The sequence below is a fragment of the Choristoneura fumiferana genome, chromosome 5, assembly GCF_025370935.1.
Source record: "Choristoneura fumiferana chromosome 5, NRCan_CFum_1, whole genome shotgun sequence".
In the NCBI taxonomy this organism is placed as follows: domain Eukaryota; kingdom Metazoa; phylum Arthropoda; class Insecta; order Lepidoptera; family Tortricidae; genus Choristoneura; species Choristoneura fumiferana.
In genome coordinates this window covers 16,122,109-16,136,002 of record NC_133476.1, presented here as the reverse complement: position 1 = coordinate 16,136,002, position 13,894 = coordinate 16,122,109, and the positions used below count along the sequence as shown (strand labels likewise).

At 38.2% G+C, this 13,894-nt stretch overlaps 1 protein-coding gene across 1 annotated transcript; it reads left to right on the top strand.

Moving 5' to 3' along the window:
- Positions 1–6,224: 6,224 nt before the first annotated feature.
- Positions 6,225–13,201, top strand: LOC141427821 (UPF0764 protein C16orf89 homolog). The gene is made up of 6 exons (XM_074087408.1): positions 6,225–6,502; positions 7,101–7,252; positions 9,156–9,362; positions 10,589–10,718; positions 11,856–12,016; positions 12,763–13,201. Exons 2-6 carry the CDS (start codon positions 7,231–7,233, stop codon positions 13,044–13,046), a joined length of 804 nt encoding a protein of 267 aa, XP_073943509.1. The 5' UTR covers positions 6,225–6,502; positions 7,101–7,230; the 3' UTR covers positions 13,047–13,201.
- Positions 13,202–13,894: the final 693 nt, after the last annotated feature.

The following is a 13,894-nucleotide window of genomic DNA, read 5'->3' as shown; positions in this document are numbered from 1 at the left end:
AAAAACTTAGTCTTTGAATGAATGAATGAGAATGAGATTGACTTGCCGAGTTCCGTCCGTTCTCCGATGATTTGTGTGATGACTTGCTTGCTTGTTTGCTACTTGCAACAAGATGGCGGCGAAATTTCTTCCAATGATGAATATTTCGAGTGTCAATACCTATTGCACTATTTAAACCGCACTTTCACTCACTGCGAAAATGACTTAACGCGCACTGAATTTAATGTCTTAATTATTAATTAATATTATGATAATATGATGTGAAGTATGCGCGCGCGGCGCCCGCCGTGCCGAGATGATAATGAAGTACACGCGCCCTGCGACGTACGTTATCGTGCTGATTCTTCTCTAACGTTCTTCTAACGTTCTGCTCCCCTCATGGGTTCACCAAAAATGTTGGCAATTCTCGCCCTGAGAACTGCCGGTGGGTTGATTTTGATTAGATGTGCGTGCGCACCCTGCGTCGCTTATACTTAGACCAAACCGCTGGCCTCGCGGGTTCGATGTGCAGGCCGCGCCTTGGTCGTCGCTGATGATGCCGATGTGAAGGCAGACCCTCTCCCGAGCCCCTGGGATCGGTCTGGACAGCTGCCGCCTCCTGTAGCTAGCTGCCGCCGGTGTCGTGTGAAGGGTTGAGGTTATGACGATGAAATCAAACTGCGATTACGTTCACCACTATATTTCGCGTTACTGATACCGTACAACTGTTTATATCTATAAATATGATTCAGATGATCTTAGATTACTCAATGACACGATTTGACACTGAGAGCTCCGCTCTGACCCCGAGATCGCTATAGACGTCCAACGCCCTCAGTGCTTTTGAATGACTGCCCGGTCGAATGAGTGACCGGTCCATTGACATACATAGGCTGTCAAAAACAATAAAAATGATTTAAGGGTCCATCACACATTCCCGTAAAGTGACTTCTACACGACCCGACCTACGATGTTACGTTTTGCGTAAACAATAGTATTCATTTTACTTTTCGAAAGAATATAAGCCTTCAAATTTGCTAAAAAATATGCAATAGATACAGAATTCAATCTTGAATCACTAAAAGTAGTATAATATATTGTTATAATATTATTATGTATGTGTGTGTTATGAAATAAAAGTGTTTTATAATAATACGTCGATGAAATAAACAGCGATATTTAGTTGTTCTGTCTCATGAATAGTTGCTGAAATGTATTATAAGCAAATAATATTTCTGGTACTGTTGTTCTAATAATTTTTTTAATATTGTTACGGCGGTGGGTTAGGTGGTAAACTTTGATCGTGCTTTTCGACCCATTAGAGGCGTTTTCAGTAGGCTGGAATACGGTTTCAGGCCGTTTCAGAGGATGCTCTATCACATATTAGTTTATCAAAATTTCACCCAAGTTACCGTTGTTTTCAGGCGCCTGAAACATGTTTTCAGTCGGTTTCAGGCCACCCTCTATCCGATGACGCCATAACCTGAAAACCCGTTTTCAGGCGTTTTCAGGACCCCTTATGGGCCCTTGAAGTACATTTCAGTATATGGCGAAATTTTCAATAGGAGTGAATTTTCAATAGCATGATTAGAAAGAGACAGCTATACTGAGAACATTCGAGAAGGTGTGTGACAAGGATAGCCTATATGTGTGAGAGAAACAGACTGATGATCCTGTTTCCGAATATTCTAGTAACTGTGTGAGAGAATAGCACATGAAAGAGACAGACACTACTCGTTTCCGGAACATTCGAGATGTAGGTATGACGTCCTAGCTGGACTGTTCTCGAACTTTGTGGACCGATTCACCGGGGGTATATAAGCCGGGTGAGGTTGCGGCGGAGACAGTTTCGAATGCGATACCGAGCGATAAACATCGAAGAGAATCAAAGCGACTTGTAAGTGAGTTTTAGAGTGCGAAATTACTGTGAACGGTTTTTAAGTGTTTTTTTGTAAAGTTAAGTAACAGTGTGAAAATAAATCCTACTCTTATTCATCGGTGTTAAAAGTGCTTTTCAATCACGAACCCACCCCACGAACGTAACAATATGTAATGACTATTCGATGAAGTGAAATTACTCCAAGAGAAAATATTAGTATTGAATAACCGATATATCGTTTTCGATGAAATGAAATTCGATAATTAGTTTGTCGAAATTTCAAGGGGCACCCGTATAAACCCCGCATTTTTTTCAGACTATTGCCAACAAATGGGTTTCTATGCATTAGTAGGTATATTGTCCAGCATTATCTCATTAACTGAGCATGAAACACAAATTTTGGTTCACGTGCAAAATTTCACCCATTTGTGTAAAGTACTATTATAAATTATGTATGTTTGTCCGTCTTTTACGTCAAAACGGGGCGACGGATCGACGTGATTTTTACCATAGAGATATTACGGGCCAGAGAGTGACATAGGCTACTTTTTATCCCGGGAAAATGCACAGTTCCCGAGGAAACAGCGCGCGATAACCGAATACCACGCGGGCGAAGCCGCGGGCAAAAGCTAGTATTAGTATAATTTTTGCCCAAATACTCGCTATAAACCTCACACAAAATTCATTTTAGTTTATTCACCAGAAAATTTGCAATATCTAATTACCATGTACTCTCACAACAACCAATTAAACGCCCATGTTCGTTTGCTTCCGATCCCTCAAGTCAATACACCTCATTTCCTTGCCGTGTATAGCCAGGGGTTCCCAACCAGAGGCCGTATTGTCTACGCACTGACGTTTGCGATCACATTGAACATCTTTTTCTATCCTCGTCTTATACCGTGTGACATGTTTCATGATATGCCTAGAAATTTCTAGATCTGCCTAAACGTTACTAGGCAAATCGTTAAACGGTGAGTTTTTAACGATATGGTGGATGTCCCTTAGCCAATTCATAAAATGGCGCCATTCAACAATTGATGAATAATATTCAACCACGGTGCTCTCACTATCTAGCTACATATATAGGCTGATAAATACATTACTTACTCTCTTTTGCGTCGCGCAGTCCGGTAAAAATATACATACTATACAGCATATGCAGGTGCAGGTGCTATATGCAGGTGGTAGGACCTTGTGCAAGGTCCGCCCGGCCGCCCGGATTGCTACCACCATCTTGCTCGTTAATCCTGCCGTGAAGCAGCAGTGCTTGCACTATTGTGTTTCGGCGTGGAGAGTAAGACAGCCGGTGAAATTACTGGCACTTGAGGTATCCCATCTTAGGCCTGTAGGTTGGCAACGCATCTGCAATCCCCCTGGTGTTGCAGGTGTCTATGGGCGGTGGTGATCTCTTACCATCAGGAGACCCACTTGCTCGTTTGCCATCCAATCGAATAAAAAAAAAAAAAAACTAATTTATATTTTTATTTTTTGTTTAGTTTTCATATTTCGTTTCCTCATTTCTGCCCCTAGGATCGTTGTATTTTTGCATAACGTTGGGTGAGGCGCATAGGGTAAAAGGTTGATAACCCCTGATGTATTTACACTATATTTAGACACGTTTGGTATAGAGACCTTGTAAAGATCATTTAGTGTGGAATAGTGCCTTTGAGATTTTGAAGGGGGTTATTAACACAAAGCGTATGATTATGATATAACTAGCTTTTAATTTAGGTTTCGCTTGCGTAAACCTAGACGCATTGATACATCGCAATTTTGGTGAATCGCTTTTGGATAGATACCAAAAAATTGGTGTGAAAAATTGGTGGTACCTTCCTGGTTTGGTTAAGTATAACCTCTCATACAGAGGATTGTGTTTGAAATTCGGACTAGTAACGCTAAATATTTCGAATTTATGTAACACATTTACTTCTTTATTTCAATGAGAGAACAGAATGAAAATAAATGTACCAATAAAATATGTACTTATAAATATACCTAATATTTATTTAAATATATGGGGTGTAAATACGGCAGAAAAGAGTACAACAATTAAATTAAAATAAACTTTTTTTTTATTCGACTGGATGGTAAACGAGCACGTGGGTCTGCTGATGGTAAGAGATCACCACTGCCCATAAACATCTGCAACACTAGGGGTATTGCGAATGCGTTGCCAACTTAATGGCCTTAGATGGGCCTTAATGGCCTTACCTCATCCCAAACGACTCCAAACTTAACCTAAACTACATACCTACATTATTCGGAATACGGTATTTGACTATTTTGTATATGTTTTATAAATTAAAACTACACAATGCCTGTTATCGAATAGAAAAACAATTTTTAAGCTACCTTTACAAATAACAAAGTTTTAAAGGTTTGAAATTCAAGATTAGACAGAGAAAGACATACTGGCATGTGACGTCACACGCCAGTACTTGCTGCATAGAGAAAAGCGTTTGAGAAAGTGACAGTTATATAGATTTTTCAAAAAATCACTATAAATCCAATTTTCAACCGATTTAAATTTTCTCTTCGCTAAACACTATCTGTTTATCTATATTTTCATAATAATATTAAGATATGGCAAAATCTGGAGTTGTCAAATACAGAAGAGCGTTACGGTCATCGAAAAAAAAAAAACAATGCGTCATTGACTTCAGTGTTTTGAAGAGGTTCTGATATTTTGTACATTTAAAATCATGCACACACTCCTATACCTTCTTGTCCTGTGTAAAATGCAGTAATTCCTATTCAGCTTCAGTATTCAAATTGTTTTTCGATATTAACATTTGCGATTCAAATAAGAGTAGTGCATACAAACACAAGTTTACTCGCGAAAGAGGTATAAATTTCTCACTTAAACATTTCAGTGAAACTATGCAGTTAACTGCATAAAAAAAGGAAAATAATTTTCTGCAAGGAATGTCTGAGAGCTTATTTAACTCGAACTTTAACTTGGGTATTTAAACTTAGAAGTTGTTAACGTAGTTTTGAATTAATTCGGTTTTCTTAATGAACTTTGCAAGGAGTAATGCATAATCAGTTGCTATTCTCGGGTGAGTTTTTAGCGTTTTCAACTTCATCTAGTCTTTATCTGCAACAAAATTCCATAGTTAAACTTAGACCGCGTTATACGAGTACCACGATTACGGGAAAACGTAGTGTAGTTCGTCCTAAGGCAAGGTGGACGGACGATCTTAAGAGGGTCGGTGGCGGCGGATGGATGCGAGGGGCTGAAGATAGAGTGTTGTGGCGCGCCATGGAAGAGGCCTATGTCCAGCTATGTAGGATGATGACGATGATGAGTCAGACTTAGTTTTTGTGGGAGTCATTTTTTTTATTCAACTGTATGGAAAACGAGCAAGTGGGTTTCCTGATGGTAAGAGATCACCACCGCCCATAGACACCTGCAACACCAGCAGGATTGCAGATGCGTTGCCAACCTAGATGCCTAAGATGAGATACCTCAAGTGCCAGTAATTTCACCGTCGTAGATATTACCTGCGGGGCGGCCGGATTGATTTTGAATGATCCTTTTCAGATACTTTTTACAACAAAAATAGGTAAGGAATAATACATTTCAGCATGGTAATATAAGTTATAGTAAATTAGAACAATCTTAAAAATATATAAAAACTGACTATGCATACAATGGACACCACAATTATGACAGATATGCGGCAACATGTAAATAAACTAATTATAATTCTCATAACATACACAGGAAGACATATACAAACTTTATCACTTATATTAATAGCAAAACTAGTTCACTATCCCACAATGTAAAATAAGTACCTACAACATAACAAGTGCAAGTCGTACTAATGAAATGTATAAAGCTTGCTTTCCACACCGCTAATTTTTAAGCAGTGGTGTGCCCGCTCTTTAGACAGTACATTATTTCAACTAATCATTCCAGTAGTTTATGAAAAAAGAAACTGCTATTATACACAGACATACAAAAAAAAACAGGTTTAAGGGAACTATTGTACCCTTTTTAGTCAAACTTTAAACCTAAAATTGCTAAATGTGGCTCCGAAGCGGTAAAATTTCGTGTGCTCTGCCTACCCCATTTGGAAATACAGGCGTGATGTTTGTGTATGTATAATGCTTTTGTTGTATCAATAATACTGTAATAAAGCCTTAAAAAAAATATTGCAACCGCCAAAAAATACAACACATATTAAATTTTTAATTAGGTCATTCACATTATGAGAATAAAACGGTATTTAAAAGCATATTCTCAACGTGATAAGGAATTAAACACAATACGTCATTGTAGATTGCCATAAACACATACTTAATAGAAACATGTAAATGATTAATTGATTTTCCGATAAGTCGTCGATTTTTTTCTTTGATAACAGTATTTGATCGTACGCCCAACCATGGCTACAAAGACTCTAATTTTAGGAATAGTATTTATTTCAGTAAATTTTAATTTAATTCTATGCAAAAAAGAAATTTATGAAGGCACTAGTTTTCCTAAAAAATATTTTTTGGCTGAAACTTTAGTTCCTACTTCAGAGGATTTAGAATCTTATTTGTTGAGCACAAAGAAGATAGTTAATGCTATTTCGTTGTATCCAAACCTTACTGATCCTAACCGAGCTCTGGGTGTGTTTTATATGAAATGTAAGTATAAATTTTATAAATTACTTGCTTGCGAGAAAAATGAATCAATTAATATTATAAAATTGAGAAATTAATTAACTGCTGGACACAGTTAATTAATTTATAATTAAAAACTATATGTCAATTTCATTCCTTTTAATGTCAATGACAAAAAGAGATTATATTCCTATTTAAACTAGTATTGATTGCATATTGCCATGGAGACGGTCTTTATGCTCTACGCATTTTTTTTTGTTCTTTGATTTTTTATCTTGAGTACATATTCTATGAGTTGCTTAACAAGTTCGGCTAGAAGTGACGTTATAATGATGTTTTTTTAACTAAGTATAAAGTAAGGTACTTACATCGAGATCAAAACTGTAACAAACACAATTAAAAAACTAGAACTTTATCCAAAGTCAAAAGATTTTATATGGCCACAAAACTGAAACAAAAGATAAAAAAATCTAAATTTAATTTGTTAAGGTATCTTAGGTTAGTTCATTTGGTTTTTAAGTGTATGTCAACCCTTGTATTGTGTTATATTATAATGTTGTGTAAATGTAAATTAATAAAGTTTAAATTCTAAATTAATTAATTATATTCTATCGGTCTTCAGCGATACTTAGAAGGACTATTTTAGAAAACGGGAAGAAACTTAATGATAGTCATATCGCACAAATCAAAGAAATAATAAAGGAAGGTGAACGGATCTTGGGATATTATTTCCATTACTTGTTAGGGAAGCCATGGACGAACCATTCCGCAGAGGTAAGTAAATAAATAAATATCAACTTTACTTAAATAGATCATGATCATCAGTCGGAAGACGTCCACTGCTGAATAAAGGTCCTTAGATCGCCACAATGAACGACAACTCGCCAATTGCATCCTCCGGTTTCCCGAAACTCTCACGATGTCGTCAGTCCACCTGGTAGGAGGCTTGCCAACGTCTCGTCTTCCGGTTCGTGGTCGCCACTCGAGAACTTTTCTCCACCAATGGTTATTTGTTCTTCGAGCGATATGGCCAGCCCATTGCCACTTCAACTTGCTTATTTTTCCAGCTTTGTCAGTGACTTTAGTTCTTTGACAAATTTCCGTATTACGGGTTCTATCGCGCAAAGAAACTCCAAGCATAGCTCTCTCCATAGCTCGTGTGACTATGAGCTCTCTAAAAGGCCAACAGTCAAGGACCACGTCTAAAAGCCATAAGTCATCACTGGCAACACACACTGGTCGAAGAGTCTAGTCTTCAGGCACTGCGGAATATTATATAGACGAGAAGACTTGGGACTTATATAGATAAGTAAATACAAAAATAAACACACCCAACAACAATTCAATAATATTAAATACACGAGTGCCGCATTTGTTCTGGCATCATCATCATCATCAGCCATTGCGCCCTGTCCTCGGCTAAACGCATACAGCTTCTACCAGCAGCCTTCCGCAAATCGTCACTCCACTTGGACGGAGGGCGTCCTACACTACGTTTGCCAAGACGCGGTCTCCACTCAAGAACTCGTTTACTCCAGCGGTTGGCGGTTCTGCGACAGATATAACCAGCCCACTGCCACTTCTATTTGTTCTTTACTAAGTATAAATTCATTTCGCTTTACATTATATCACGTCACGTTACGTCATGTAATAACTATCAATTCTAAGAACCCATGGCGCTCAATTGAAAAAAAAAACAAGTGGCTGTTGGTATCAAAATTTTCCCCTTGTTCCTACTATCTAACCAGCACTGGTAGAGGCCTAATTATTTCCTAAAAACTTGAATTAGGTCCTGGCGCTTCGTAGCCCACTATCGCGTCGCGCTAGTTTCACTCGCTCGCTTCACGTTTTGTGGTCGCAATGGCACCTACTTTTCTTCGCTTGTGACAATTTTTTTTACCAAAATCTCTTTGCAGTATGTAATATTTGGACCTTTCCTTCCAGTGTTGGTTATGTAAGATGATTTTGTATAGAGTATAGATTAGGCCCTCCTTAAAGTAGACTGTCACAAAAGTAGTAAAGTAAGTAAGTAAAGACTGCCGAAGATAGAAAAACATGAAGAAGCATAGTGCAACAAGCCATCATACCTTCAAACTTGACACGACCTTCAGCAATGAAGATACCGACGAAGAAGAGAGCGAAGGAAGATTGATGATGTGATGGAAATACCAGGAATCAGATAAATGCGGGTGGAGCAAGTCATTGTCACGATCTGTGTTTTATTTCCCTGAATGTTGCCTATTTACAGCAGTGGGCTTCTTTAGGCAACTATTTATATATGGAGCTAAATTAGTTGTAATATTAAGAAAATACAAAATATCCATAGGACTAAAACTACCATTAAATTAAAATAACTAAAACCAAAACTTTAATTAAAAAAGAGAAGCTCTTGGCATGGTGCCCATCACGCAGGCAGCATTCCCGCGTTGAACTGCGATTGAGATTCTTTGCGCGAGAAAGCTGCCGGCGCGAGGGTTGCCTGTTGCCTCCCTTAGCCTGTTGCTGAGCTCCCTGTGTAGCTCCAGCGCACCCTTACCCCAAGGAACTAGAGTCTCGACGCCGAAAGTAAAGAAATTATATTGGGCGCCGAGACAGCTATATTTTCTTTAAGCTGATAATGATCATTCCCTTGTTGCTAATGACGTTTTTAATGAAGCATAGTGAATTTTTTTCTCAGTGATAGAGCTTTTCCGAGATGATACTGTCCAAGTGGAATCTATCAGTAATTTCACCCGCAACCGCCTGGCGAAATGGCTAGTAAACCCCAAGACAGTAAACAGTTTTGCTAAACAGTTTGATGAAATCACATTGTCTAAAGAAAAATATGCGTCTCTCGTACAATCAGTTCATAAAGACGCATACGTTGTCTCAATTGACACTTCAGGTATGAAATATTTTAGTTTTTTTGGAAAACACAATGTATTTTGACGCGAGTACTGCCTTTTCGCAACGTAACGCTTGGCAACCTGTTTCATTTCGCAACTTTTCATTTCGCAAACTTTAAAACTGTAAACATTTCAGGATTTATTTCAGGGCCATCGTGTAGAACCTTTTGGGTTAGGTTAGGTTAGTTGTATAAAAATCCTGAAATATTTACAGTTTCAGAAATATTAAACAGTTGGGAAATTAAATGTTGCGAAATGAAACAGGTTGCCAAACGTTATTCGCCGAAACATTAGTAAAATATTTTGACGTTCTGTTTAAAATGAAATCTACTTTAGTGGATTACCTGACGATAAGTATCATCACTGGTGATCAGAATAGGCTAAGTCAAATAACCTACAATGTGCAAGAAGGTTTAATTTTAGAGTTGATAATACCACTTTGTCACAGGATTCTTACAAGTATCCGTATTATTTATCCGCATCTTTAAAAAAGTATTATAAGTGACAGAACCCCGACTTATTTATTTTTATTCGACTGGATGACAAACGAGCAAGTGGATTTCCTGACGGTAAGAGATCACCACCGCCCATAAACATCTGCAACACCAGTTTTGTTTTTAGAGGCCTAAGATGGGATACCTCACGTGCCAGTTATTACACCGACTGTCTTACTCTCCACGCCGAAACACAACAGTGCAAGCACTGCTGCTTCACGGCAGGATTAGCGAGCAAGATGGTGGTAGCGATCCGGGCGGGTGGGTTTAGGTGGTATTAACAACTCCATATTACTTTTCCCGCAAAGTGTAGTTAAAGTGACTCGGCCTTCCAATTACTAATTATCACCCTTAGTGGCACTGGAAGAATGTTAATATTAGGCCTATTAGGTTTAAGAAAGATATACCTTGTGGTTTAGTAATTTTACCGGCTGTCCTCTCTTCACTGGAACAAAACCACATTTAAGCACTGGTGCTTAACTGGAATACTTGGTCTAATGAAACTTTCATAGTTTAATTATAATGCAAGTGACGCTGAGCCGATATTAAAAAACCGATGATAGCTAAAAATTGGCTCAACTCAAAATAATTATAAATCGGGAAAGGTTCGTCAAGTTTCGGTCTATTCGGAAGATCGTCTTCAAAGTTAAGTGCATTTACAACGATAATGCACTCCGCTCTGCCCTCAGCAGATACAGAGTTGAGATAATTTTATATTTATTTCTATACAGATGACTGCATGTCTATGATAGTATACAATCGCATATACTTCGACAAGTACGAAAGACTTTGCACAGCAGACAAAAGTTGTGCAAATATATTGTACAAGTCGCCTTCCGTTGCATACAGCCTCAGTCACAGGTAAAATTTCAATTAGTTCGTCTTCTTTTTCATTATTTTCTTATTCTTGAGTCTTTGAGCTTGTCATACCTATTTCAAAAACATTGTTTTCCATTTATTTCTTACTTTCTTCTACCAACTTTACTTTCAAAGCTTTCTCTTTAGTTATAACTTCATTTGGACAGTCTTCAGTGACATTATAATGTTCTTGAAATTAGGTTTCATTTAACTTTAATGAACTCTCGATATTGTCTTCCCGTGATCATGTTGCATGTAACTGTATTGAAATATGAGAAGCTCACTAAGACAGGGACTCCGCTGGTGCGTTGCGTGAATGCTGCGACGTTTCAAGCCTGTTCTTCAAATCCTCCTCCTTCTTTCTGTAAAAAAAGGTTGCCTTGAAGAGATCGCTCTTAAGCGATAAAGCCGCCTATTGCTCACCTTGTATTTTTTTCTATGTGTATCCATTTTCTGTATCGCTTACTATGTCTGGTGTAAAATAAAGAGTCTTTGTATTGTATTTGTATTGTATCACCTCCCGCGGTAGCCATTTTCGGTGTGATTTTGAGTAATTATTCCAACAAAATCCTGCTTCTTGTACTTGCCTCGCGCGGTGGCTCGCTCATTAGAGACCTGTATATTCTTTATGATATGCCACATTGATATGTTACGTCATCGCACGCGACGTTTCAACGGATCGACGGACAAGAGACGTTGCGGAGGGCCACTGCACTGTCGCAGCTTTCTTTGGTGCGACGACAGGATAGTGTTCTCTAAGAGGGAGAAACTAGAGGTGCGTCGACGTAACGTAGATGTGGCATACGATGCGTTCATCCGTCACAACGACTGGACGCAACTCAACGCACCAGTAAGATCCCTCTCTAAGGATAATATCATGATCAAAATCCCGTAAAAAAACATACCAAATTTAAGTAAACATGAATCATTAAATACTGTCAAAAAAAGGGTTACAAAGGTAATCTGTTTGAAAAAAATATACCTTGTTGAGTTTCTTGCCGGATTCTTCTCAACAGAGGTTTTTCCGAACCGGTGGTAGATTTTTTTTGACATTCATAAGTGCTTGTTATAGCCTAAATTGAATAAAGATATTTTGACTTTGACTTTGAAAGATTCAAGCGACAATGTTTTGTATTTTAGATTGCTGAATCTGATAATGCCTAGGCAAATACGTCGCTGTTACATGCGTTCTAAGGCGGCGGATGACAAACTTATAGAAGCGCTATGCGCGTCTATGTACCGAGAAACAGTGTACCTTGCACGCAGAGGTTACTTTTACAGGGACCTATTTTTGGAACACAGTGAGTTTTTTTAAACTATAAAATATTTTACAGACTTAAGATAGAGATAGATTTTTTTGAAAAATATGGCTCTGTCTATTGGAGGACAATTTTGTCAGTGGGGTTTTGCCGTTGTACGGTAAAAAATTCTTAAAAACGAAATATGAGAGGTAATGGTGGATGAACGATGACAGCGCGAAACGAAAATCATTTACAGAGTTTAAAACGCGTAAGTATTTTGTGTGATGTATGACAGTTAAGTTTGGTTGACGTATATTTTGATTTACTCTGTGCTCTTTGCTTCTAAGGCAGGCGACAAAACGAACATTGAAAAAGTATAAATTTGGTCATTGAAAAAGTAAATAAAAGTAAATTTTTTCTTAGTACAACCTTTCAAAGTATGGGGTGTTGGTGGTCACTCAAGACAATTAAACTTGTTTAAGAATGACGTTGAGAGATACATGCGAAAGGTTAGCCCAAAGGGTTAGCCATAAGTTTTTTCGCCTGCCGTAGAAACAGAGTTTACATAAGCATAATTTTTTTTTATTCGACTGGATGGCAAACGAGCATGTGGGTCACCACCGCCCATAAACATCTGCAACACCAGGGTTATTGCATTATGCTGAGCCAGTGTCTGATTCACAACCGCAATGACACATACTATCGTACTAACTATACTATCGTACTTAATCTTATATCGTTATGTGTTGTGCTGTGTATTTCTGTTTCTTTCTTTCTTTCTAATTTCAAATATATTCCTCTTTCAGTCGCTCTCTGCGGGTTAGTCGGCTTTAGAGAATTCTTCCGACACCATTGGTTCAGAAAAATCATCAGCTGGGTAGACAGCGACGGATGTATACAAGAAAACATGAACTTTGAACATTTACGCACAAAATTATCACTCGAGAAGGCGAAGACGGAAAAGAAAAAGGACAAAATTAAACAAGGTTTTCGTGAGATGTTCCATGAGAGTTGCTCCTATCATCAGATGGCTCTGTCGCTCATGGTGTTGGCTCATGGTGTACGGTATGCTGCGGAATTTATACCTTAATACAGATGGGTCCATATTTCAATAGACTAAGAGTAACAATAAATTTAAGGTATTGTATAGCAATCTTTCTTTTTTGAGGTATAATTTTTTTTTTCTAATATTTAAAAATGTAAAAAACGAAATTAAGAAATATGGAATAAATGGCTTTATTATTATTATTATTATTACAGATGAAAGAGTAAGACACACAGTAGGTGCATAAGTCAAAGGTTTTGGAATATGACACTACCAGTGAGAGTCACTCATATTACCATAATATTGTAACGGATAACTCACGTCTTAAACCGAGTTTAGCTCGACGTGTTTCGGGCTATTTCGTAGCCCTTCTTCTCAGGAGCACGCGACTCGGCGGCTGCCGCAACACGCACACTACGCGCCACCGCTCTGCTCGCGCGACTGCCCGACGAAACTAACACCGGCGCACAACTACCCGCATAACCTTGATAACTCACGTCTTAAATCAAGTTTAGCTCGACTTGTTTCGGACTAATTCGTACTCTGTAGTTTTAATACAAAGAAAGCTTACCTCAAACATACAATGGGTTGTTTTACTCGCTCTAAATATTAAAAGTAAGAGCGCTTGCTTCAAACTTTAAACATAAGCTGAAGCTTTATGGTTAATGTTTTATAGTGACGCCTTAGAGTATAGAATAAACCAGAGGCCAATCTTATATAGCTAGTATGTACCTACTAGTAGCTAGCTATGGAACTGGGACTATAAATATTTGGACAGACTACAACTTTGTTTATAGTCTTAGTAACCTTATTTGCTTGACCACGGCCACTCCAACAGAGGATCTAGGGTTCAAACCTGTGGCCGTATTGTCTAAGGCTCGCGGTCGCATCCA